The sequence below is a fragment of the Homarus americanus genome, unplaced genomic scaffold (assembly GCF_018991925.1).
Source record: "Homarus americanus isolate GMGI-L3 unplaced genomic scaffold, GMGI_Hamer_2.0 scaffold1024, whole genome shotgun sequence".
NCBI lineage: Eukaryota > Metazoa > Arthropoda > Malacostraca > Decapoda > Nephropidae > Homarus > Homarus americanus.
In genome coordinates, this window is record NW_024715228.1 from 1,269,671 (window position 1) to 1,294,762 (window position 25,092).

Genomic DNA, 25,092 nt, shown 5'->3' on the forward strand with positions numbered 1-25,092 from the left:
GCCAATGAGTGGTCAGTCCTCAGTAACCATCAGTGGACGTGAGGGTGTTAACGGGTGCTCTGCTCTACCTCTCTGTGACATACGTTCTCTCCTTTCTCCCTCTCATAATGGGTATTTTGATAGCGAAACTGTGGAGCCTGTTTGGTAATGAAGGTAAGCGTTTGTGATATATTTACTCGTTGATATTTGAAGAAAAACAGTGAAGTTTAGGGATTATGATGGACTTTAGGGGAAACAATATGTTGTGACCCTGGCTCTTGATAGTACAGTGTTTTTTTTACCGTTTTTTCCCTCAAAATTTGTCATTTGCTTTAAAACAGACAAAATTACCTAATCCTACCTAGTAAACCTTACCCACGCTAGCTAAAGAAATATTCTAAGATAGCCAACTTAGGTGAGTTTGAGGTGGTTCATGTCCTGTCATGTATAATGTCTCAATTTCATCTCTGTAATTTGTACGTGTTGCTGCTGGTTAGGTTAGGTTAGGTGTGTCTTTTTATTTTGTATTATAACAAATATTTTGGTGAAAGTGAAAGTTGTCTATGTGCTAATGGTTGATACAGGGGAACATGGTAGCACAGGTTGTAGAGGGCCAGTTAATACTCACCAATGGGTTACGTTCCTGAGGCTTGTTTGTAAGTCCAATTGTTAGTAAGTCCAACTTTACTCTTGTAGATACCAAACATATTGTAAAAAATTAAAAGATTATGGATATTTAGTACAGCTATGCCCTTTAAAACCTGGCTCACTCTTATCCTCTTAGGTAATGTTTGTTCTATCTGGAATTTTCTTCAAAATAATCCAGTCTCATCCACATTTAACACCTGTTCTGGCAGGTAACCCCACTCAGGCTAACAAGCCGATCAGTGGCGAAGAGGATAAAAGTAAAAAAAGTAAAAGTAAAGTTTGTAAGTTGAACATTCTTAAGTAGAGGAGCACCTTATACCATCTTCCTAGTCACAATTTGCCAATGTTATATTGTAATGTTTTAGATGCCAGACTCATGGGAACAAGCCACTCAAGGGAAATTTTTTATGGGAGAAAACATTTTTTACCTCATGAAGAAAAAGAAATGGGTGGAAGAATTGTAAATTACCTACTTGTGATTTTCCATTGTTTTCATCCCCAACACTTGTCGGTGACATAGGGAGCCATCAGTACTTGTGTTCGCGTGTACCAAAAGACATGCGGTGGTTTATGGACATTATTGCTTCCGTTTAAGGCGAAAAACCTGAGATAGCAGCAAACACTGTACTCACTCTTATAAGAAAACACGGAAAACCCAAAAGTAGGAATTTTGCTATTCTTTCGCCCATTTCTTTCTGTTAGTGAGGTAAGAAAAGTTTTCTTCTATAATTTTTTTCCCTAAAGTGTTTTTTTCCCACCAAGAAAATATCTGCGCTTACGTCAACAGTAAGTATTGTAATATAAGCTGTTACCTGCATGGTACTGCTGTTGTTCATCTTCATAATTATGTTTGTACTTCATTTAACATTTTACTCTTTCCACCGATTCATGATGGAAAAACCAACATTGAATAAGTAAGGAAAGTGGTAGTAAAAACTTGCATTTTATCATATTTTCATTATTACTTTGGGAAAAATACAAAGTTAATGAAAAAATATATTGTAACTTAAGGGATTTCTTTTGTAAATCAAAGCTTGGGAAAACAAAATTTAGTACTGTAATTTTTAATTTTCAGAGTCCGAAGCTTTTTGAATCAGGATCTACCTATTATTAAAATTTATTATTTTCTTACAAAATTTGGGTTGTTGATTTAGTCAGAACTGCTTGAATTCTAGATAATCAAAGGTATCCAAACTTTCAATTGGCCTGAAAGCCATCGTGTATGGTGCCAGTACTGTACTACACTGTTGGGTTATATGAAACAAGTCAGGGTACAGTTGAGTATTTTATTGTGGTGTGTTAATACAGTAGTCTGAAGTAAATACAGTCCTGTACATACTGCATATTGTGATTGTTTCATTTCAGTGAAAAGATTTCAATCTGTGTATTGCAGTCTAATAGACATAGCTTACACAGGAAAATATTAAAATTTTGTTGGCAGTTAACAAAATGCTGCTGTAGATATTTCACAAGCATTAGAGTAGCTAGATAGCATGGATGAACCTAATCAAACAACCTTAGCTTAATTTTTAGTTACTGTAGTTTAGGTTTGGTTGGGTTGTATTGTCCAGGTGTTCACCCTGGATGAGGGATCATTTGTTTGTTGTTTCTTGTAATTATATGCCTTGGTGATCTCCATATTACTGTAGTGAAATTGGTATTGCAAGAATTAAAGAAATTAATTAATTCTCAAATCGTATACATGATTAAACGTACTGTAGAACATTGTTGAATAAGAAAAATTAAGTTCATAACTACACTTTCTGTTGAATAATTAATAATAAGTTACTTACACTTTCTCCACAAATTTGCACAATCTGATTTAATAAAAATGTACAGTATTCCTACAGGTACAGTCGGCCTAAGATGCACCGACCCCACCCTGGGCCTCGTGCTCGCAATTTTACCTGGCAATACAATACTTGGTAAAGGAAGGCTGTATGTAAAGGTGATTGTGATTGGTGGATCTGTTTTTGGCTGTATCATTGTCAGGGTAATTATTAAACAAACCAAAGGTAGAATTTTTATAATAATAAACTATTCATTGTTATTTAAGGCCATGAGAAGTTTCCATATGTTTATATATTTGTTTAAATAATGAAGAAAATTATATTAATGACTTGGCAACTCAACTACAACCACAGCTGCCACAAGATTCTCATATCAAATTTTCTTCATTATTTAACAAATATACAAACATTTGGAAACTTCTCATGACCTTAAATAACAATGAATAGTTTATTATTGTAAAAAAATTTACCTTTGGTTTGTTTAATAATTACCCTGACAATGATACAGCCAAAAACAGATCCACCAATCACAATCACCTTTACATACAGCCTTCCTTTACCAAGTATTGTATTGCCAGGTAAAATTGCGAGCACGAGGCCCAGGGTGGGGTCGGTGCATCTTAGGCCGACTGTACCTGTACATTACAGTATATGAATATGCCCCACCTTTACTCTCACCATATCCTGTCACACAGAAGCATCCTTTATGGTAGATAATTACTTACACATTGTATCTTACGAATATGCTGATAACCACTTAGGAAATAAGAAAACACGAAGGAAACTTAGTGTTTTCTTGTTTTGTATGTGGTTATCAGCATATACTTGGATCACGCACGCACCTACAGTGATTTATTTGCATTGTATCTTACTTTGACTTTTTTATCATCAGTCTGAGTAATCTTGGCTACTTCTGTCACCAAGCCATAGGGAAGACCCAGAAGCCTTAGAGAAACCTTAGTAAGCTCTAACTCCCCCACCACACTGTTGGTTGCTTATACAGCTTGGGAAATGACTATTATGCTATTTGTGGCTGAAGAAGAGCTTCTCTCAGGGGAAGCAAATGAGTGGTGGGAGGGTTTCTTGCTACTCTTACATAATGTATGGTATTATTGTACTGTACTCCCCATGAATTTAATTTGAAACAAGTGCACTCAGATATCATGAAGTTTAGGAACCTTGCTTATTTTGCCTAATGCTAACCTAACCCACCTCATATAGCATTAGTGTTTAATCATCAGGTGAAATGAGCAGGGTTCCTAATCTTCATGAGATTCTAAGTATCTTCCGCTTGGCAAGGTCTACCCTTGGCTATTGTCAGTCAAGTAAACTAAAATTATTATACAATAATTCTATACCCTATTTTTATCACTTAAATTTTGATGTAATGGCTATACAGTACTGTATAATGAGCTGGGTACATTAATTGTATACAATGTACTGGTACTGTACTAGCAATCAGACTGGTTTTTTTTATAATTAGCTACTGTACTGTACATTACTGAATGAACAAATGGTGCTATATCATAATGTACCTAACAATTAGTTTAATGATATTGAAAGTTAGTTTAACCACTAGCGAGAGTAAGTACCGTACAGTAATTTCCATTATAACATATGCAGTACAAACAATTGTATTAAAATATGAGTTGTGGATGATTTTTTTTTTCATTTTTGAGATAGAGAAAAATAGTACAGTAGTCTCTGTCCCTTGTGGAAGAATGTATGTATTGCTCTGTTCTCAGTCATGGTTATTTAATATTAAATATTCTACGTAGTTTCTATATACAGCATCTGTACAGGTATTGTATGTGTTATGGACATCTACTAAAGATCATAGGCTGCCTATTTCTTACTTGTAGATAAAATCCCTTAATTAGCTACATCGCATTAAAATATGAACATGTGTCATGCCATGGCACAGTGTTTCTTTATCTTTAGATGATCCAGGGGTTATATTGGTGTTCTGGGCAGTTTTAAATGGATTCAAAAGACACAATGTATGCCGTTCATTGTGGTAGCTGCATTATACAGTTATCCTGTGATTTACATGAGGATTGCATTTTTTAAAAACCTCATGTGTATGAAATTTTAGGAGATCAAACTTACTGGACCAGAAAAAAGGAGGTTGTGTTCCTGGACTTGGTAAAATATAACTATTGTGCTCTACTGCCCAAGATCTCTCTTTTCACAAACAGACAGCTATTATTAAAGGTTTTACAAAAAATAATAGATGAATGTCATTCAACTCCATTCACAATATTACTTTCCAGTACCTACTGTATTGTACTTAACATTCCTGTATAATAATTAAAAAGGAAACGTTCATTACAGTATACCTTTACACACTTGTGGACTGTTTTGCCCCAAATTTGTTGTCCGTCTTGCCTGTGAGTAACGTGGCTTGTATTTATCCCATAAAGATGCTGGTTGTTGATGGTGTACCGAGGGGATGAATTTTGCTTACACGTAATGTACTAATATGTATACAGCTACAGTATAGGACATGTTTTTTTTTAATTTATACTGGTAGTACTGTACAGTTTTACAACTTATAGTACACATAATGGAGTGCCTTTTATAAAGTATTGGGTCTAAAAGTACCTGTGATACAGTACATAGGTAGGACTTGCATAAATCAAGGGATCATTGGATAGGCTTGTGTTGGTGCATAAATTTATTGGCAGTTACCAAACAGAAAGCTCTGTGGTGCACCAAGAGAAACTGACAGACACACACTCTTTTCTTTAGTAGACTGTTATTGCTTGCAGTATCCCTTGCTGTATGGTAATTGAAATTGCTGGAGTACTTTTATAGCCATTTTGAATTTTCTGAAAATGTAAGGTGCAGTATCAGAGCAGTCCATATGACTATCAGTGAGATTCTTTCATGGTCAAACAATTGTACTGTACTGTATTTTCTTCTGGTCATTTAATATTCTATGGGCAGATACTTGATCCATGATTTGTAAATGAACTCTAAATATAGGTGGCATCAGCTAGCAAGGTTAACAACTGTTATTTTGTTGTTTTAGAATTAAATACCGTGTTACAAGTACAGTCCCTCCTAGACTTACGACGGGGTTCTGGACCGACGACCAGGTCTTAAATCGAATTGGTCGTAAGTCGAAAGGGCGAAAGTAATACTGTACATAGAAAATCTAAAATGGGTGTCTCTTTTTCTTCTCAGTACCACGAGAACTCTCACTTTTTAAAGGGAATTACAAACGAAAATTTTGTCAGTACACAGCGCGATCACTAACGTCGGGACTCGAAAATACGTAATTTGAAAAATATTTTATACGACTGCGGCGGTCTTATGTCCGGGTGGTCGTAAGTCGAGGAGTACCTGTACAGCACTATTAAGGATATATATCCCTGTGGTGAAACTATTGAAACTCAAGTGCTGTATGTAGAGATTGGTCATTTTTAGCACAGTTATTTGTTTATATATCTGCTACAGTATGTGCAGTGCTTAAGTCAAAGAAAAAGTCTTGTTACAGTGCAGTGCTGATTTGCAGTGCCACACTATAGTACTGTACAGTAGTATATAGAACAACATGACAGGTACACAAGTTATGTAGGATGGGTTAACATAAGAACATAAGAATGGAGGAAACTGCAGCGGGCCTATTGGCCCATACTGGGCAGTCCCGTTTACACCCAACCCCTATTGCTCATATGAGCATCCAACCTATGTTTGAAGCTATTCAGTGTATTCGAGTTAATGATGACATTTGGTAACTTGTTCCATTCATCCACTACTCTGTTTCCAAACCAGTGTTTACCTATTTCACGCCTAAATCTAAATTTGTCTAATTTAAAACCATTGTTACGAGTTTGCTCCTGGTTGGATAGTTTGAGTACCTTTGTAATATCCCCTTTGTTTAGCCCTGACTTCAGGTCGCCCCTTGCTCTACGTCTCTTGAGGAAGTGCAAATTAAGATGCTTTAACCTGTCTCTATACTCAAGGTTCCTAATGCCCGGGATTAGTCTTGTCATTCTCCTCTGAATTCTTTCCAATGATTCTATATCCATCCTGTAATACGGTGACCAGAACTGAACTGCGTATTCCAGGTGTGGTCTCACAAGCGCAAGATACAGTTTTAGGATGACCTCGCTAGTCTTGTAACTAACACTCCTTTGTATGAACCCAAGTACTTTACTAGCCTTGTTACAAGCAAAAACACATTGTTTACTTGGCTTAAGGTTCCTACTTATCATTACTCCTAAATCTCTCTCGCAGTCGGATTTCTCTATGGCATCGTTGTTCATCTGGTATCTGGTTTCCCTGTTTACATCTCCTATACTGAATACTTTACATTTGTCCATGTTGAATTTCATCTGCCATATTTCAGACCATTCTAAAAATTTGTTTACCGTAGATCTTCCTGGGTCCCACAAAAACATGTTTATGGCCTTGAGTCACTTCCTCTTCCTCCATCCTTCTCTGGATTTTTATTTCTGAAGCTAATATTTTCTCCATTAAAATGTGTGAAATTCTTAATATAGGTAGGCCTTTTACAATTAACCTTACCTTATGAAGGGTAGATAATAGAGGAGTTTGTCTTATTGTAAGTCAGGTTAACTACAGTACAATGTCAGAGGTAAATACAGTAATTAAACTTTGTTTCCTTTACCACCAAAGTCCACGCTGTAAAACTGATTTATGTATTGTGATATACAGGGTGTCTCACTGTGTGTGTATCTGATCTTTCGTGTACAGTACAGTGTATACTTTACTGAGACACGCCCAAGAAACATGTGTGTAAATATTAGTGTGGTGGTTATGGTGTGTTTTAGGTGCCAAAGGTCTCATCAATATTTACACATACTAAAAATACATAAGCCTAGATGATGATAATAGTGTGAGGAGAGGTAAATTGAACAGGATTCACTCCACAAGGTAAAGTGACTTGATCACTCGTCTCAACGTTAAGGTCTTGTTACGTGGAACTTGACTTCATTATGTGTAGTCTAGTAACTGATAATGATGACGGCGGGAATAGCAACAGTAGCGGTAGACAAACAAATGGATGAGTCACGGTCATGACGCATTGTCCAGAGCACGTTAGGGAGAATGGTTCTTCCTGAGAATAATCCACAGCCCACCAGGAAGTCTCCTGCTCTCAACAAGCTCCTCACCACACAGTAACTCCCTAGCACTGCCTTGTACATACAGTAATATATATATATATATATATATATATATATATATATATATATATATATATATATATATATATATATATATATATATATATAGAAAATGCCATAGTGAGTTTCCCTTCTCACTTCCATCCTTAGTGCGAGATCTCCTACATGTACTTATGTATGTGAGCCTAACAAAGAGAAATTTGACAACCCGCCACACAAACACTACGCAACAAATGGTGACCCTCTACACCCCAACGGTGAGGAAGGCGACCCTGTAGGGGGTAAGGGTCGGAATGGGGGTAGTGGATAGAGTGTTGCAGGGCTAGTTGGTGATGGAGGTGACAATGGGAAGTAGAGGAGGTGGTTCTTTGTGGGTTAAGGGGGGAAGGTTGGCGGTGTGTGGGAGGGTAGTGGTGGGGGGTTATCACTGGGAGGAAGGGGAAGGAGGCTTGAATGTGGAATATTTACTAAGTGTAGTTGTTGGGGATGCTCTATCACATTATTGATGAACATGTGACTGGGTAGTGAGGGAGGGGGAGCAAAGCAACGGAGGATGAACCGCAATATATTACTTATTTTGACCGAGATGTAGATTGTGTCAAAACAAAGTACCGTAAATAATTCAGTCTTAGGTGATGCAAGGCGAGGTCTGAGGAGTGAGGCCGGAACAGTGTGTGCTGGATTGGGTTGGGGACCTGACCTTGTGGTGGTAGTGTGAGCCAGGTGCTGTGTGTTAGTCGGTGAGGCTACAGACATACAGGTTATTCGGGCGAGTGGCTGATTCCCACACCGCCAGTTAACAAAGAGATTCGCCTTCACACGTGTGCAATGGTCTCTCGGCAGTGAGATAGGAGGGGTTGTGGGGGGGGGGCACTGAATTATATGGGGATTCCCCGCATTAAGTGTGAGCGGGTTGGAGTATTACACGAATCTCCTCGACACTCGGGAAGCGAGGGCAAGGAGATGCGACCAAAGACTCCGGGTGGCAAGATAAGACCATCCCACATTCGGAATTGTGTACAAGTAGAGCAGGAGGTGACCAGGGCAACCAATGTCCAGGATGTACATAAACCAGTAGCGGCATGACTCACGTGTTAGGCTGGGCGGGTGGGGAGCCCCGACACAAGTATTGATTGTCCCCAGCAGACACAGGTGTTAGCTGGGCTGGGAAGGTTAAGAGATTCAACTGTCCTTTTTCCTAATACAATTGACTCTCGTAGCTTCACACACACACACACACTATTCCCAACTATCTTCGTTTATTTCGCTAATAAGTTGTAGACTCTAGTATAGGAGTAGGGTTAGTTACAGTTATAGTATAGCGCGCTGGGACGCAACAAGTGTTTGCGTGGGATGAGTGTATCATGGCACACACACGCACGTACACACACACACACTCACGGAAGTTACTTCAGGCCGATCTTAGCTCACTCGTGACCTAGGCCACTACCGAGGTCACGTCCTTCCCCGTGTACCTTGCCTCACACTGATCTGGTCACGACGGCCTCACCCCTGGCCATGGTTACGCATAAGCAATGTGCTCCACGTGTGGGGCATCTCATAACTCCCCTTCCACTTCCTTCTCCCTTCCTCTCCTTTTCTTTCTACCCTTCCCTCTCATCTCTTTCACAACACTTTCCTGTCCCCTCGGGTGGGTTTCTAGCGTCCCACGGTCACTAGTGTTAATAGGCGCGTGTAAGGAAGTACCGTCACCAGCTACAGGAGGGAAAATAAATTGGGTGTTTGATGGCACTGAACCCCTCACCTGTTCCACTGGCTGCCGCTTTGTTGTGGTGTGGTGAAGGTTGTTGTTGTGGTGGGGTGGATGTTGTTGTAATGTGGTGGAGTTTAGTGTCGTGGTAGTGTGTGTTTAACAGTCATCTAGCGAGGAACCCACCGGTAATATAAACTTTGCTCTAGAAACGTAAGTGAAAGAGTTCCGATATTTTTTTTTACTCCCTGGTTGTAATTGGGCGCCTGAGAATCTACTTCCTGTGGGAAATTGTGAGGAAATGACCACCCCAGTGAAAAGAAATTGACGGTGGAGAGGAAAAAAACACTCAGTTGGAAGATGAAATCGAAGGAGAAATTGGAAAGCTAAGTAAGTAACGGGAAAATTGTGAGCAGGTTCAAGATAGTTTGATTTCAAGGCGATTCGATGTGGTGGTGGGGGGGGGGGGTTGCTCGTATTATTTGAGGTCAGATCAGAATGAGTTGTTCGAGGACAGAGATAACTTACGTGACACAGAATGATAACAGATCACCGGATTGGGAACTGATAGCCTGCTCCCCATCTCTCTCTCAGTATGCCCCCTCTGTTTCTCATTATATCTCTTAACTTCCTCTTTCTCAATATCTCGTCTCTTTCTTCCATGCCGTGTCTCACTTATCTCCTTTATATAGGTATTTCTTCTCTCATTCTCACTTGACGTCTCATAATTATTTCTTCACTTGATATCTCTCTTCCTACTTCTTCATATGTCTTCTTCTCTCGTTCCCCCTCCACACCTCTCTTTCGTCTTCTTTATTTGCCTCTTCCTTCTCCCTTGACACCTCTCCTCAGTCTCCATGTTCATCTCGTTTCTCAGGGTGATTTTCTCACTTATTTTCTCACTTGGTTTAGTTTTTGTTTTACTTTCTCCCTTCATCACCGTCATATTTGTGTTACGCTTCTCTACCGCATCACTTGTAGATAGTTTCCTAAATATAGATTGATGAATGACATTAATTGGCTTATTGTTACCCCGAGCGGAACTGGTAGCGGGAGGGGAGGGGGTGTGTTGCTAGGCTTCTGTCCGCTTGTCATCGAAATATTACATTTACATACCCGACAATTGTGTAAAGTATTCGGTTGAAAGGTGGAGGCTACGTGCAAATAGTCCATGGAATAGTTGATGAAGATTTGGGAAATATTCGAAAGAAATTACTGGAAGTCTGTCTATACTGGGATATTCGAAAAAAAAAAAAGCGTCGTGTGTTTTCGGGTACTTTATATTTTTATCTGAAAATTTGTAAGTCCTCGGTAAAGTGTTTTATAAGCCATACAAGTATTTTCAGGTGTTCAAACAATTTTCCTATATTTCCTCGGTAATTTTGAGAGGATCAGAGTGGGAACTATGACCTTCACTTGTCTCCCCTGGATGTCGCTTCGCTCTCCCTAAATACATCTTCACTACTCTTCAATACCTCATCCCTTCCTCTTTAACACGCCTTGCACATTGCCCATTATACAACATTTTTGGCCCTGATGGACGATTTTTCAGTTGATGGTGACGTACACAAAGGCCAATAAATGATATTTTACAATTTGAACTGACAAATATAGCAGCAAATGAGGTGGAGACATATACTCAGACACTCAACACAGTGAATGGTCCAGCTCAAGGTATATCTCCTACGTCATTTGTTGCTATATAATTTAATTTTGTCAGTTCATGTTTTAAAGCTGTCAATTCAGCTTGTTATAGTGGGGGGGAGGGGAACATGTTGACTAAAATTTAAGACCTGAGGGTACAGCCTACATGTTGCTAGGATCACCTGAAGAGACCCCCAACTTATTTCACCCGATGATTAAGCACTCATGCCACCTGGGGGGGGTTAGGTTAGGTAAATATTAATTAGGTTAGCATTTGGGTCATTAATCTTAAGATGAAATGAGCTTGGGGAGGGGGGGGGGTGGAACATTACCTTACAAATTTGTCACTGCAAATATTCTACACTGTAGTTTAAGTTTAGACTCTACAGGTGAAACTCTCCACCTCACACTCCAGCCACTTGTGCGCCATCATCTCAGTTTATTGAGTGTATAATGAGCACATAAATTTAGATTGAGTCACAAGGGTTAAAATAAACCATTTAAAATTTTACGCAGTTGCAAAAACACGTGGCAATTTCGTGAAAAGTTTGGAACAGAAAATTTACATATCCAAATTATTTTCTGAGCATTGTGAAAAATGAACGTATTTACTCGTGGTGTACATGGTTAAATGTTGTGGATCGGTATTATGAGTCTCACTGTAAATAATATTAACATGAATCCTCCTGTTAATCATTAGTGTTGTTGAAATGAAGATTGAAAACATCATTTACCATTTTAGTATTGACTAGACTTAGACTACCTACGATAACTCATAAATCATCCTTTAAAAAAATAAGTTAATTTAACAAGACAGTTTGATGCTGTGTGCTATTTTGTGCTCTGAATTTTGTCTTCCGGGGTGACCGAGGCGATGTTGTTTAGGGGTTAAGTCCTCTTGTGGTTACCCCTCCAACTCTTCCTACACTCCCTTTAGGTGACCTTTCTCTTCATCACCTGCACTGTATATGATTCACTCGATAGTTAACAACATATTGTTTAGTTATTCAGATTTTCTTGTTGATGTTATAATGAATTAAATATGCGTTAACAGCTCAAGTCTTTAAGCGTGTGCACTGAATTAGTCATCAATATTTAGAAATTAGATATATAACTGTATGTTCCCTTTCCTTTGTCAGTGGTATAGGTCAAGCTTTGTTGATTAATTCGTGACGAGAAACCAGTTGGCTGCTGGTGGAAATTTTCTCGCGTTGTAATCACGTGTAATTCGCCTGCGTGTCCACTGAAAGAAGAAATGTATTCCATTTACATAAGGCTGCTCTCTCTCGCCCGGAAAATGATAAGTGGTTCTTGCTAGTTTTCATTGTACACTTTCATATCCTCCTCTCCACCAAGACCACTGCAGGACTCTCTCCACTTTTATTTTCCTCGATAGTGAAAGTGGAATTTTCGGAACTTGTTGTGCCAGTCATTCGTCACCAGCTGAGGAACCGGATATTTTGTTATATAATGAGGGAAGTTCTGAGCTTTCAAAGCGAAATGAAGTTAAGGAAATTTAATGTGATTTTAGGACGCCTGAATCCTGATTTTTTTACTTATATTATTTAAAGAGGTAGTGAAGTACAAGGTATCGTGTTGAATTGATATAAAAGAAACGAAGGTGAGAGAAATGTTGAGTTTTGGGCAGTTGCGAGAAGACTTACCAGTGAGCTCTGTTAAGTCGCGTCTAGTGTTGCATAGTATCAGGGGGATTACCTGAAGATTAGGCATCATACATTTTTTCATCTGATTATTAAATGCCCTAAAGGTACCTGGGTGAAGGCTACTGTTAGGTTAGCGTTAGTTTATTTAGTCAGCAGGTGAAATAAGCTAGGTGTCGTATTCTTCACGTGATCTACCTATGATCAGCGTCCAACAACAATTATCATTATTATGGTAATAGGGTAAATATAGGACACCTTCAAATTTTTTCTCTTGTGGAATATGCACTCCTTTGACACTGACTCTTCTTCCTGTGAGGTCCAGTGACTAGTAATTGATATCATTCACTATCAGGACCTAAACAGTTAGGTCCAGACACAACCTCTCTGGTGTTAGGATAGATTAGATAAAGCTTCGTTGTTTATATTTAACTCAGATAAATAAAGGTGTTGTTTCCTAGAGGATTAAGTTAGTTTCTTTATACAGATAACTGTGAGATATAAGCCTATTTTAGCTTTAGCGAGTTGTCACATGTCAAGTGTTGTAGATTGGCAAGTTTTCAGTTCGACTTGTATTTGATAATTGTTAAGTGATAAGGTATTGGTTCCAAGTTAAATGGAGGACTTGTACGTAATATATTATATCACAATAGATTAGGCTTATCTTGTTTGGTGCTCGTCAAACTTTTATAACGTTTCGTTAAGTTTCGTTTTACATTGTATTACTTAAAGGATGAACTTAGGGTCAATATGAACTCAACCATGTTTGAGTGTGGATCACGTGACCCCCACTGATCCTACTCTTGATAAATTGTGACCACAGACGACCAGGGATGGAGTTAGTTATTTTTGTCTCCGCGCACTAAGGGGAACTAGTTTTTATGTCCACAGACCTGATAATACACGCCATTACTATGGAACTAGAACATTAGGAAGTTTTTAGTGTTGCTAATTAGTTCACACTTCCTGATTATGAATGTGACGGTGAATCATAAAGAGGATTTGTTTGGGTTAGGTAAAGTGAAGAGGTTGGTCAGTAACATGGATGATTGGGCTTAGGTAATGAAGTAAAAGGAGAGATATTAAGTGGGTCAGGGTTCAGGGGTGGGTGATGGTAGGTATTGAGGCGGTGTAGTGGTTGGTGAGAAATATGAGAAAGTCGCTTGTGATCAGAGATGGGCAGTGGTGTGTGGGAGTCCACCTGGTGCATAATGTAAGTTTCCTGTTTGGCTGGGGGTAGGGGGAAGGGTTGGCTTTGTCGGGTACTAGTAGTTGAGAATGTGGGTGGAAGTTTTTATGGGGAAATTCCTAGTTGCTAAGGGGGTGTATTTTGTGGTTATTCCGGGCGGTTGATGAGATGAGACATTGTAAGAGGGTGAAATAGTCTCTTGCGACAAGTTGAGGTATCCGTGTCGTTCTAATGTACTGTTCTTACCTGACCAAACCAAACGAAGCTACAACTAGTATAATCTAGTCTAATCCGATATAAAACTTAATTTTGTAAAACCTTCTCCCATTTACAAGAGATAAATGGGAGTAAATATGTTTAGTCGATCAAGGTTCAGTTTACCCTGCTCCAATTTAACCAGATATGGCCTATACCCTGTACGACAACTTAACAAAACGAAGCCCTGTATTCATCCCGGGGCAACACAGTACAGGTACGACTATTAAGATGGTGGTCCATTTTCTTCAAGTGTGGCATGAGACGAGTGCCGTAGCCTAGACAGTGTCCCGTGAATATCTGGAATCTGAAAACCCGTCTTAAAGTGAATACAATACTGTACATATTTGCTCAAGGGTGTAGAGTCAGCCGGGTTGAAAATCGGCCGTGAAAGGAGAGACGTGGGGCTTGCTTGACATCGTGTCCTGCAGCTCAATTTATCTGTGGTCTTGTGGTCTGGACTGTCTTCTGATCTCGTGCTTCTTGTGATAATGTAAACAAAAATACCACTTTGAAAAACAGGAAGGGACATTTTTAAAAGATTGAAATAAACGTATTTATTTTTGTCTTGTAAAAATTCACAGTCAGCGTAGATATCAACTTTCTTTTTATACAATCAATCTCTCCCTCACGCATAAAATTACAGGTATACCCGGGGTGAATACCGGTCTAGATCCATGACTGTATACACCGATCTGTACACGGGCCTTAACCCCTGAATGTAAACTGGCCTCAACAGATACCTAACATCGCAGTAATGCCTTGGGAGTGAGGGTATGGCAACCTCTTATTGCGATACACCTGGGTGTTGTCTGTCTCGAGTCCCATGTTGTGTAACTTTACTCCGTCCTGTTGAGGGTCGCCTGAATGTTGCATTATGTGCACGGGGTTAGTATGATCTTCCTCTATCCCCGTACATACAGGGAAGAATGTGTGTAAGCGAGCTGAACCGCTGTCTTGTGCTCCCTGAGTTGTGTGTGTGTGAACAAGGCATCAACACCATGCTTGGCCCAGTCCAAGCAAGAAACTGGTTTCTTTCAAGGTCTTCCAGTTGATGGTATAGATAAGAGTGCCCCCCCCCCCCTAGTTTGTGACCACATGTTCATATAACACTGGGACTGGCCTGATGAACAACGTAGGATGAACAACACGTAAAGAAGTAATCATATGTATTGTCTAGGTAGGATGTGAAATGTTTTACTATTGTACTATCGCCAGCTTCTTCACCTAAACACTTTGTTCATTACTTCAGTAATGGCCAGCTCTTGTAGAACTAAATAACAAAACGAAAATTATAAAAGTGAGGCCTTGAAGTTTAACATTTATTAACGAGAGTGATTTTGGGGGGTGACCTTACCTCCAGTTCTGTGATGTAGGTAAGATTCCTTTATATCAGGGAAGATGTACACAGCGATGAAGGGGGAATATAATGTGTGATTTTACCTAATCACATTTATACCATTTGTAACAACTAATAAACTCCAGAATTTCTTACCTAGCCTTCTAAATATACTAACGAAAATAGTTTAGCCTTGTGAAAAAATTACGGTGAATAATAATAATTGAATAAGTTAAGTGAAGAGGAAGTTTTCGAGGGCACAAGCCAAGCTTCAGTTATCGTTAACGTCAGTGAAGGTGTACAGTATAGATTCCCTACTGTATCAGCAGCGGGAAGTACAGTATATGCTGCTAAGGTCACCCTTATATTGATTTATCATTAAGTTGGTGATAGAACTACCTGTACTGTATACCTGTATGATAAGTACTGCTGGCTCGTGTATTAGGTCTCTCCTAATTATTATTATTATTATTATTATTGTTAAAAAGTGTTAGATGTTTAAAACCATTCGACGCGAGGTTATCATCAGGTGTTGGCAAGCACGAATTGCCGAATATCTAGTTGTTTATTCAGCTGTGCCTGGGCAGATAACATGAAACCTCTGGAGCGGTACTTGTTTGAATTCACGTTGTATGTATAACGGGGTGTAAAGAAGTAAGATTCTGAGGAATTTATTGTTGTGGGACATCGGGTAGATCTTGTATATCCAGATTCCGGGTTGTGACGGACTCCGGTGATAACTTTCATTTGCAGGTTGACAACCTAGCTCCCGTTCCAGCCAACCACCTCAATATAATTAATATGACTTCCTCTGCAGATTTTTTTTTTTGTATATATAATTTTAACCAGTAGTGTTACTTGGGATAATTGAAGTCTAGTAATCTGCATCTTGTAAGTTTTCATATCACAGTCCTAAAAGGAACACATTATAGTTGGTGTGAGTCACGTCATCACATGCAATGGTTCTTTGAGTCGGGTGTGGCACGCGACATAACCCATAGTATGTGGCTTAATATTATCTTCGAGAACTTTACAGTTCGTTATTTTTATACCCTCGTTAAAAACTTAATGGTATAGCACGTCCAATATTTATTGGTATTTTTTTATAATCCGGAATAGAACTTGTTATCAATAAAGGTAAAACTATACATGAATGTGTATCAGCAGTCCACAGAGTGACTTTTCAAGGCTACACAGCTCTACAGCTCTGGTAAGAAGTAAGGCTGATACACTTGTTGTAAGCCAAACAGAAGTTAAAAATGAAAAGTTTAATATTATTGCTAATGATATCACGTACAGGTTAGATAATGTTAATTTTGGTGCTTTGAACAAGCGAGGCTTGTAACGTATTCCTGTGTTTGTTGAGTGGGATGGACAGAGGTGATAGGGTGACCAGTTAGTGTTTTTCTTCTGGCACAGTATTGTAATGACGTCTGTGCCTCGCTACTGAGAAAACAACAACACGCAGTTAGCGGAACTTACCCCAACTGCACGATTAAATCAGCAGTTACTAATGTACTTGGATATTAGTCATGTTCTTTATTATTTATCATTTGCGCTGGTCCTTGGAGAAGTTAAGTACGAGGTGAACCATAGTTGTATAAATAGGTTGTCGTGTGACCTTGAATGTTGCTGGGGTTTACTAATTCCTGACACTGCACTCGCAACACCCCTTCTCCCTCTCCAACACCACCTCCACTCCATTCATTATTTTATCCACCACTTCAACATCCAGTATTTCCCCATCCCGTCCACTCCAACACCCATAACCTTCATATACAGTATATTACTACGGTTTCCTCCATACGTCCACCTCACATGAAGCTCTACACCACCCAATCCCCTCCACCACCCTCCAGTCGACAGTATCTACCCCACTCAACTGTGCACCGCCGTGTCGTCCCGCTTACGTAACACTGTTGATGACCTTGTACTGTATTTTTTTCCTTTGAGATGTGATAAAATTCTTACGTATAGGGTTAATATGTAAATAGGATTCTGTTTTATGTTGCCTAGTGAACACCACTATTGTATTGAAGATTATTATTGACAACCCTGTTGTCAAGGATGCATCCTCGAGTATGATATTTCAAAACTAACGCGACTTATATGAGTGGAGGGTAATATTTACACGCTGTTAGTATTTTGTCTTCGAATTCAGTTAAGAATGTTAATTTTATATTTTGTTAGCCTGGGACCATCTTATAAACCCGAGAAGCCCTTACCGTATGCTAGGCAAATGAAAAGTATGAGACAAGGGACTTCCCTCTCCAACAGTTTGACGTCAGAAGCGTCATAGATTGGCGATGACGTCATATGTGCGTCATGATGTGGTGGCGGAAGCCGAGGACTTAAGGGAAGTTTCTCTTTGTCACGCGTTTCCAAAGTACTGTATCCAGGTTTTCTATGTCCTGACTGATTTCGTGAATTTGAATTATGGATTTACTAGTACTTATTAATAACAATAATCAGGGATAGTCAGTTGCAATTAAATTGTTTGGTACGTACTTAGATTTTACTACAGTACTGTATATACCCTTAATGCTTGATTTATGATTTTGATGGAATAGATTGCTAATTTTTGTTTTAATATTTCAGAGCATAAGATTGTGATGGTTGGACTTGACAATGCCGGAAAGACAACCATTCTCTACCAACTGTTAATGAATGAGGTGGTTCACACATCTCCCACTATTGGCAGTAACGTAGAAGAGGTGGTGTGGAAGAACCTTCATTTTATCATGTGGGACCTTGGTGGTCAAGAATCACTACGCTCTGCGTGGAACACTTATTACACAAACACAGAGGTGAGAAAATTGGCAAAGCAAAATGCGTTCTATCCAAGGCAGGTCTATCACTTATGTTTCTTTCTCTGTATGTATCTGTAGGTACTGTAATAGGTAACATCTGTTCTTATCTACACTGGGACGTCCACTTTATGATCCTTTCATTTAAATCAGTACTTTATTAGACCACCCCCCCCCCTCCTCCTTCACTGAATCTATAATTTTAAAGCCTGTACTCATTAGATATATTCTCGCCTTACATTTTTTTTTTTTTTACAGTTTGTGATCTTGGTAATAGATTCCACAGACCGGGAGCGTCTCAGCATCACTCGAGAGGAACTTTACAAGATGCTGGCCCATGAGGAACTTTCACGCGCCGCCGTCCTCATATACGCTAACAAACAAGATGTAAAAGGCTCTATGAGTGCTGCAGAGATTTCACGTTTGTTAAATTTGACATCCATAAAAAAACACAGGTGGCAGATTCAAGGCTGTTGCGCCCTTACTGGAGAAGGGTGAGTAGAATATTGGCTGTGTTTATATTGTTTTGCTTAGACCTTACTGTACTCTCCTGTACACAAACGTTTATCTATGTGCCAATTACTAGTAGTACAGCTATAATTACAGTTTTCTTATTACAGTACTGTATTGTTATTATATACAGTATACTATTATTGTTACTGTATTATTATTATTATTATTATTATTACTACTACTACTGTATTGTTATTACTAGTATTACATGTTATTATTACTGTATTATCATCATCATCATCATCATCATCATCACAGTAACCCCAGCTTTATTGTGCAAAACAGGGACCAAGAACAAGCCCAGTCAAAATAGTACTGGACCTAGAAAAAATTTGTTTAGAAGGATTTTTTGGTACTAAAAGAAGTGGATCTTTTTCCTCTGTTACATATCCAAGATCTGCAAACATCCACCTTTGGGGAAAATTTATATGCAAATAACCTTGTATTTCATTAATAATCATAATAATGATGATGATATAAACATATATTATTAACATAATAATACAAGATTGCAATGATTTTATTGAAATTTCCTTTTTTATTTAAATTTAAATAATTTGTTTTTAGTTTCTTATTAATTGTATCCCATTATTAATCCATAGGATAAGAAATATACACAACATTGGGTATAAATTGTAAATTTATTACTGTAATACTGTACTAGGACAGCCTGATTTTGATACAGTATGAGGAATGAGTTAATTACATTTGCTAATTTATGCTAATAATGCCTCATTATTTATACTATTATAACTTTCTTTATATAAATTAGCACAGTACATGTGAAGAACTTACATCATTTCAAAAGTACAACATATTTTCATGCTCGTCGTCATTGTCTTGTAAGATCATTTCCACAGAATTATAACAGTCCATGCCATGGCAATTTGCACAAGCCACAGCATATTTTAAACCATTCTTTTGGCAGGAACACACATTTGGAGAACATTAGTTCTTATTTGTCGATTTACATACATATGTAACGAACTACATTTAGAATATTAGGTGGACTTACTTCTTTGTCGGTCTTAACAGGAACCAGAGCCTCATCTTCAAACAAACAAGGTACAGTATTCAGGTATACACTGGAATAAAAACAAAATAACACAATAATTTACTATTAATGTATGTACAGTAAGGACTATATTTCATGTATTTTTGTCAATTTATTAGTGTTCTGTGTGAAAAATCTGCCCAAGTACCCCAAAATTGCTGACCAGGAAATCAACCGCCCCTTAACACATTATCTTGTGAGAAATTTAGTTTCACATACTGTGCCAAATTTAACACATCATGAGGGGTTTCAAGAATAGAACCTTTCAGTAAATGAGGACTACCTGTTCAAGTCTCTTTAATGTTGATAACATTTTTATATGCTTTGAATAGAGTTTCATATACATTTTCTTAATCACTGATCTCTTGCAGGCTGTACCAGGGACTGGAGTGGATTGGCAGTACTTTAAAAAGCAAATGACAAAGCTAGAACTCAGTAGTTGGGGAGAAGCCCTCATGCTGTGATGGTCTTTATTAATGTGTACATTTTTAAATTATTTGAAATGTGACTTATCAATTACTGCTGTGTATTGGTGTGAATATAGTCACTTGCTGAGTGACAAGACTGTGTAACAAAATATGTTCAAAGTAAGTTTGATAAATTATGTGTTTTGGTGGCCAAACAAGATTGAAGCTGTCCTCTTATGTGAGAAGACTTCAGTTTGCAAAGTAGAAGCCAGACAACTGTGATTATCTCTCGAAATGAGTTAATCACTGAAAATATAAATAATCCCATAGTACATAACCATGTGCTGTGTGTTAAAGTGGGGCCTCAGAGATGATAAACAGGTGCAGTTCTTCCAGGAGTGAAGCCAAGGAGTGTATGTTCCATGTACACTGATCTCAGTGGAACACGTGTTCATCGTCAGAACAAATTCATTCATAGTATTGTAGTCTTGAACCACATTAATACTGAGTACAGTACTTAGGACATAATATGTACATAAATTTTTCCATATATTTTTGACAGAGAAGGGCGAGTCCCTCTTGATTCCTTCTCACAGACGTTCAATTAAGTGCAGGTCTTCAGTGACCTCCAGTTGAAACCTCTTCCTGAACCTACTTCATGCATTTGCTAGCCATAATTAATGGAAAACATTTTATAACTCTTGTAAACATTTCTTGAAAGTGAATTATGTGAAATTAGGTGCTATTGTTCATAGTGTTGATGGCCAGATATATGGCCTTGGTCAAAGAACATTGATTTCTTAAATCTTAATCATTCTACTGATTTTACAACAATATATTTTAGCAGAAAATTTTATTTAATACTCTATTCAAGAATAATGTATAGACAGATATATTTTTAGACGATTTTAATTGTGACAGTCCAGTCTATATATAATTACAGTACTTTTTCTTCATTATTCATCAACCCTTTATTCTATACTCTATTTTGTTATTCTGCTTTCTTCCAGTTACACACCTGTGAGAGTATCCACAAGTATTTATGTGAAAGTGATCAAATACTTAATCTGCTTCTAGGACTCAAGACCAAATTGTTTCTCTGTGACAGAATGATTGATTGTATACACTACAGTATCGTGAGAAGGAAGATTATATATGCCAAGTTGTGATGGATATCCTTAGAATTTTAGTCATGGTCTCTCAGTGAATCTTTATTAAAAGCCCCAAAAATTGTGAGCTCTTTTGTGAAGGTTTGGGAAGCACTGTGCCAAATATATAAGATTATTGTGATTTATGCATCATGGGTATGAGAGATGCTTTTGAATATGTTAAACTACCAATTTTATCACTTACCCTTCATATCTGTTTGCTGTGCATGTATTTGTTTACTAAAATTTTAGGATTTTCTTCCTGTCTGTTGTCTGTCACTCTCTTTCTCAAAATTAATGTAAGATATCAGAATAAGAAAATTTCAGTAAAACTCTCTTAATCCAGACCAATTGAGGGAAAATCCAGCCCATGTTAAGCGAATTTCCCCATAAAGTAATTTCCAGAGGGAGTTTATTTAGTCTGGAAAAAGTTTGGATGGCAATGCCAGCCACAGCCGCTTTGTTTCCAAGCCAGTAGCACTGATACAGCCCTCGTGTGTCTCACTCAACTCCTGTGGACTAAAATATTCGTGACTTTGTGGACAAATTACCATGGCTTCAAAAGGAAGTCAAAAGAGGGCCAGAAAGGAGTTTTAATGTGAAGGACAAGCAAGAATTATATATATTGTATTCCAGGTTAATGATTCAAAAGTGTTTATTTATTTTTGCCATTATGTGATAAGATCCAAATTACTGTATCGTGTTAATCCAGACTCGATCTGGATTAACAGAAATTAGTCTGGAGTTCTTTGCCAGTGCAGTTAAAGTAGAAATCGGTATAAAAAAGGGTCCGGATTAAGAGGGTTTTACTGTAGTAACGAAGTGGTATTGGGAAATATTTTGTTTTATATTTCTATTCAGTCAATTGATGTGACACCTGTGTGGGATCACGATGTCGTCCCTTCTGTCCTTTATATAGATACATTCTTGTGGCTTGTGCTCTCGCCCTGCTGTACTGTACAGTATAATAATTCTGCTTACTGTTGCATATTTGTATTTTTTCTCATTCATACACGCCTTCCATTATGGTGCAGAATGGCCAGGCAGGGTTGTGATCTGATTCAAAGACATCAACAGGTTGTTAGCTCTCCTTAGGGTTGTTTCACCATTAGCAAGTGCAGTCAATGATGTATTCATTTATTGGTGAGCGGACAAAGAAGGAACCCCCACATTTTGGTCGAAAAATAAACCTGTAAACATTTCCTTTTATTGCAGACTCTACCATCTATGATATGGAGCCACTAATTTGCAACACTTGTATGTCTATCCATGTCCATTCTCTTTATCCCGAGTGTTCCTCAGTTTTATAACCCTAGTTGACTGTCTCTTTGCACTAGTAGACACTCTTTGCTTTAGATTGTAATATGGTTATTTTAAGGTGAAAACATCTAATGCTTCAACAGTATTATAATATATACAGTCACATATTCTTTCCTCTATAACCTCACATTTCTACTTCTTTTTAATTAATCTAACCAGCTGCAAAAGTATTCCTCTCCTTTAGTGAAGTTCGAAATCTTATCATTAATATGTTACCATGTTTTAGTGTTATTTTGTATTGAACTTATACTGATGGACTTGAAAATAATGCTTAATACTGTATACAGTATTGGTTTGCATCCTACAGTGCATGATCCACAATTTATGAATTAGAACCTTCCTTACAAGTTGCACTAGCTGAGTCATACAGTAAGGAAGGGGCTTAATCATAAACACAATAAGATTCTGTGAATTAGTGTTAAGTGTTAATATTTGGATGTATCATGTTTGTAGCTTTCTTTTATGAAGTACATAATAGAGTTTGGTGCAACACAGTATTTCCTCAGCACATACCTTAAAAGTGGAGTGAGGAATCATGTGACTTCTTCAAAAGTTCACCGGGGTAAGACATACTTTTGTCAACCATTCATGGCTTATAACCTCATAGAAATAGGTTTAGCTTACATGGAACTGACTGAATATGTTTTCAAATTTGCAGGTTGTTGTAAAAACTATAGGGGAGGTGGATGATCTTTTCTAACATATACAGAATATGTTGGTAATAAAGCAATGAGCTAGTATCTCCCTCTTAATGGTTTACCTAAAATATCAACAAAATTTTTAAATTTCTTGATAAGTAGTAAGTAAGGTTTCTCGCTTCCAAACAAATTAGTCAACTAAAAATAAATGAAGTCTCAAAAAACAAATAGTGGAAATGAGTTACACTTAAGAAGGGATTTATTTTGGCCTTGTTTTTTAATGGTAATATAGTTACACTTACTATATCTTTAATCATCTGTAATACTGTACAGATTTATTAATTTTATTTTATGTTGAGGCAGTACTGCATTACATAAGTACTGTACTCTGACATAGCTTACAAGTACAGGTTGTACCTCTCTAGTCCGGCATTCTGTGGTCCGAAAACTCCCGTGGTCCGGAACGATTTTAGTTTGTCCAATAGGTAGATAAGCAGGGTTTTTTTTTTTTTACTTATCTCAGTTTTTTTTTTTTTTTATTATTTTATCAATTAGGAGTATTGCATTTTCGCCCCTCAGGCTCGAATGTGGGTCAGTGACCTGTGCCCGGGTGGGCTAATCCCCGAAAAAAAAAACAAAGCCGCGAGAAATTAAGGTTTGTTTGCATCTGGCAATTCGGCTCTCTCTCTCTCTGTTTGTCTATACAGTACAGAGTACAACATTTAACCCTTCAATATATATGAACAGTAAATAAGTGTTGCTTTCATATTCTTATGTAGAGTAATGACGATATGTTTTTACATGTGCTCACTTACATACGCGCAGTATCACGTTTTTCTTTAACATTAATGGTTTGCTACTTTTATTGTTCTATTTATTAACATTAAATAACATTACTTAAAACAACCATATTAATTTTTTACATTAATTTTACTACAGCTACAACCAGGGTCTTATTTTCTTGTTTTATATGTAGAACCACTCAGTCATTGGTTTTGTTATCAACAAAAACAATGCTGTCTCATTTCCTCATGTGTTTTAATATTCTACGTATTATTAATGAATTGTATTGCTCATTTTGCACACATAAACATTAATTCAATAAAAAAGACATTTCGTAATAAACAATAATGAATCTTTTGTACATAAGAGAAATGACGCTGTTTACACGATTGTGCACGTCGTCTGAACATTGGCGAGCCGTTCAAACCCATCGAAATTCGAGTTTCCGCCGTCAAAATTTTAAATTATGTAGTGTTTTTTTTTTGTGTCCAAATAAAAAACGGTGAATTAAAAACTCGTAAAATTTGAGAAGCTACTGTACGACATTAAACCCTTCAATATGTCTTCAAAGAGACCACGAAGCAGTGAAAGTGGTGCTAACTTAAGTGCATGTCACTATCTGTCCAGGAAAAGGGTGAATTTCCATGGTCCGGCACCGGTCAGGTCCTGAGGTTGCCGGACTAGAGAGGTACAACCTGTACTGTGCTGCAATAGAGCTTATTATACACTTGTCGAATTCAACACGTTGCAGTCCTTAGTCCTAAAGCATTGAAATAGAGTGAGTAGTTAATTTATTCATCTTTTACTCCAGTTTGAAAATGTTTGGTCTTTTGTAATGTTTGCTGGGATGCATTTAAGTACATTACATAGTTGATGAATTTGTGTAAAATGTGAAAATTATAACATACATAATTTGGTTTGTATCACTACTTGTTAGTGCCATGAAACAAACGACATAACTTATGTTGTCACAGTTGCTAATGTAAAGAGAAAGCTAAAGTTTCCACTTTAATGATTTCTTATACTTTTCCTTGTGTTTTAAGTTTCTCT

General features: G+C 37.7%; 1 protein-coding gene across 1 annotated transcript; it reads left to right on the forward strand.

Moving 5' to 3' along the window:
- On the forward strand, window positions 1-23,359 carry LOC121855274 (ADP-ribosylation factor-like protein 5B). The gene is made up of 4 exons (XM_042350160.1): window positions 1-153; window positions 17,971-18,179; window positions 18,438-18,673; window positions 20,118-23,359. The coding sequence occupies exons 1-4, from the start codon at window positions 108-110 to the stop codon at window positions 20,164-20,166; spliced, it is 540 nt and encodes a 179-aa protein (XP_042206094.1). The 5' UTR covers window positions 1-107; the 3' UTR covers window positions 20,167-23,359.
- Window positions 23,360-25,092: the final 1,733 nt, after the last annotated feature.

Excerpts from the sequence above, each read along its gene's own strand:
- LOC121855274 (XM_042350160.1), top strand. The coding sequence starts at position 108 with ATGGGTATTTTGATAGCGAAACTGTGGAGCCTGTTTGGTAATGAAG. Across the intron at positions 154-17,970 it reads GAGCCTGTTTGGTAATGAAG|AGCATAAGATTGTGATGGTT; the intron begins GTAAGCGTTTGT and ends TTAATATTTCAG. Across the intron at positions 18,674-20,117 it reads TGCGCCCTTACTGGAGAAGG|GCTGTACCAGGGACTGGAGT; the intron begins GTGAGTAGAATA and ends GATCTCTTGCAG.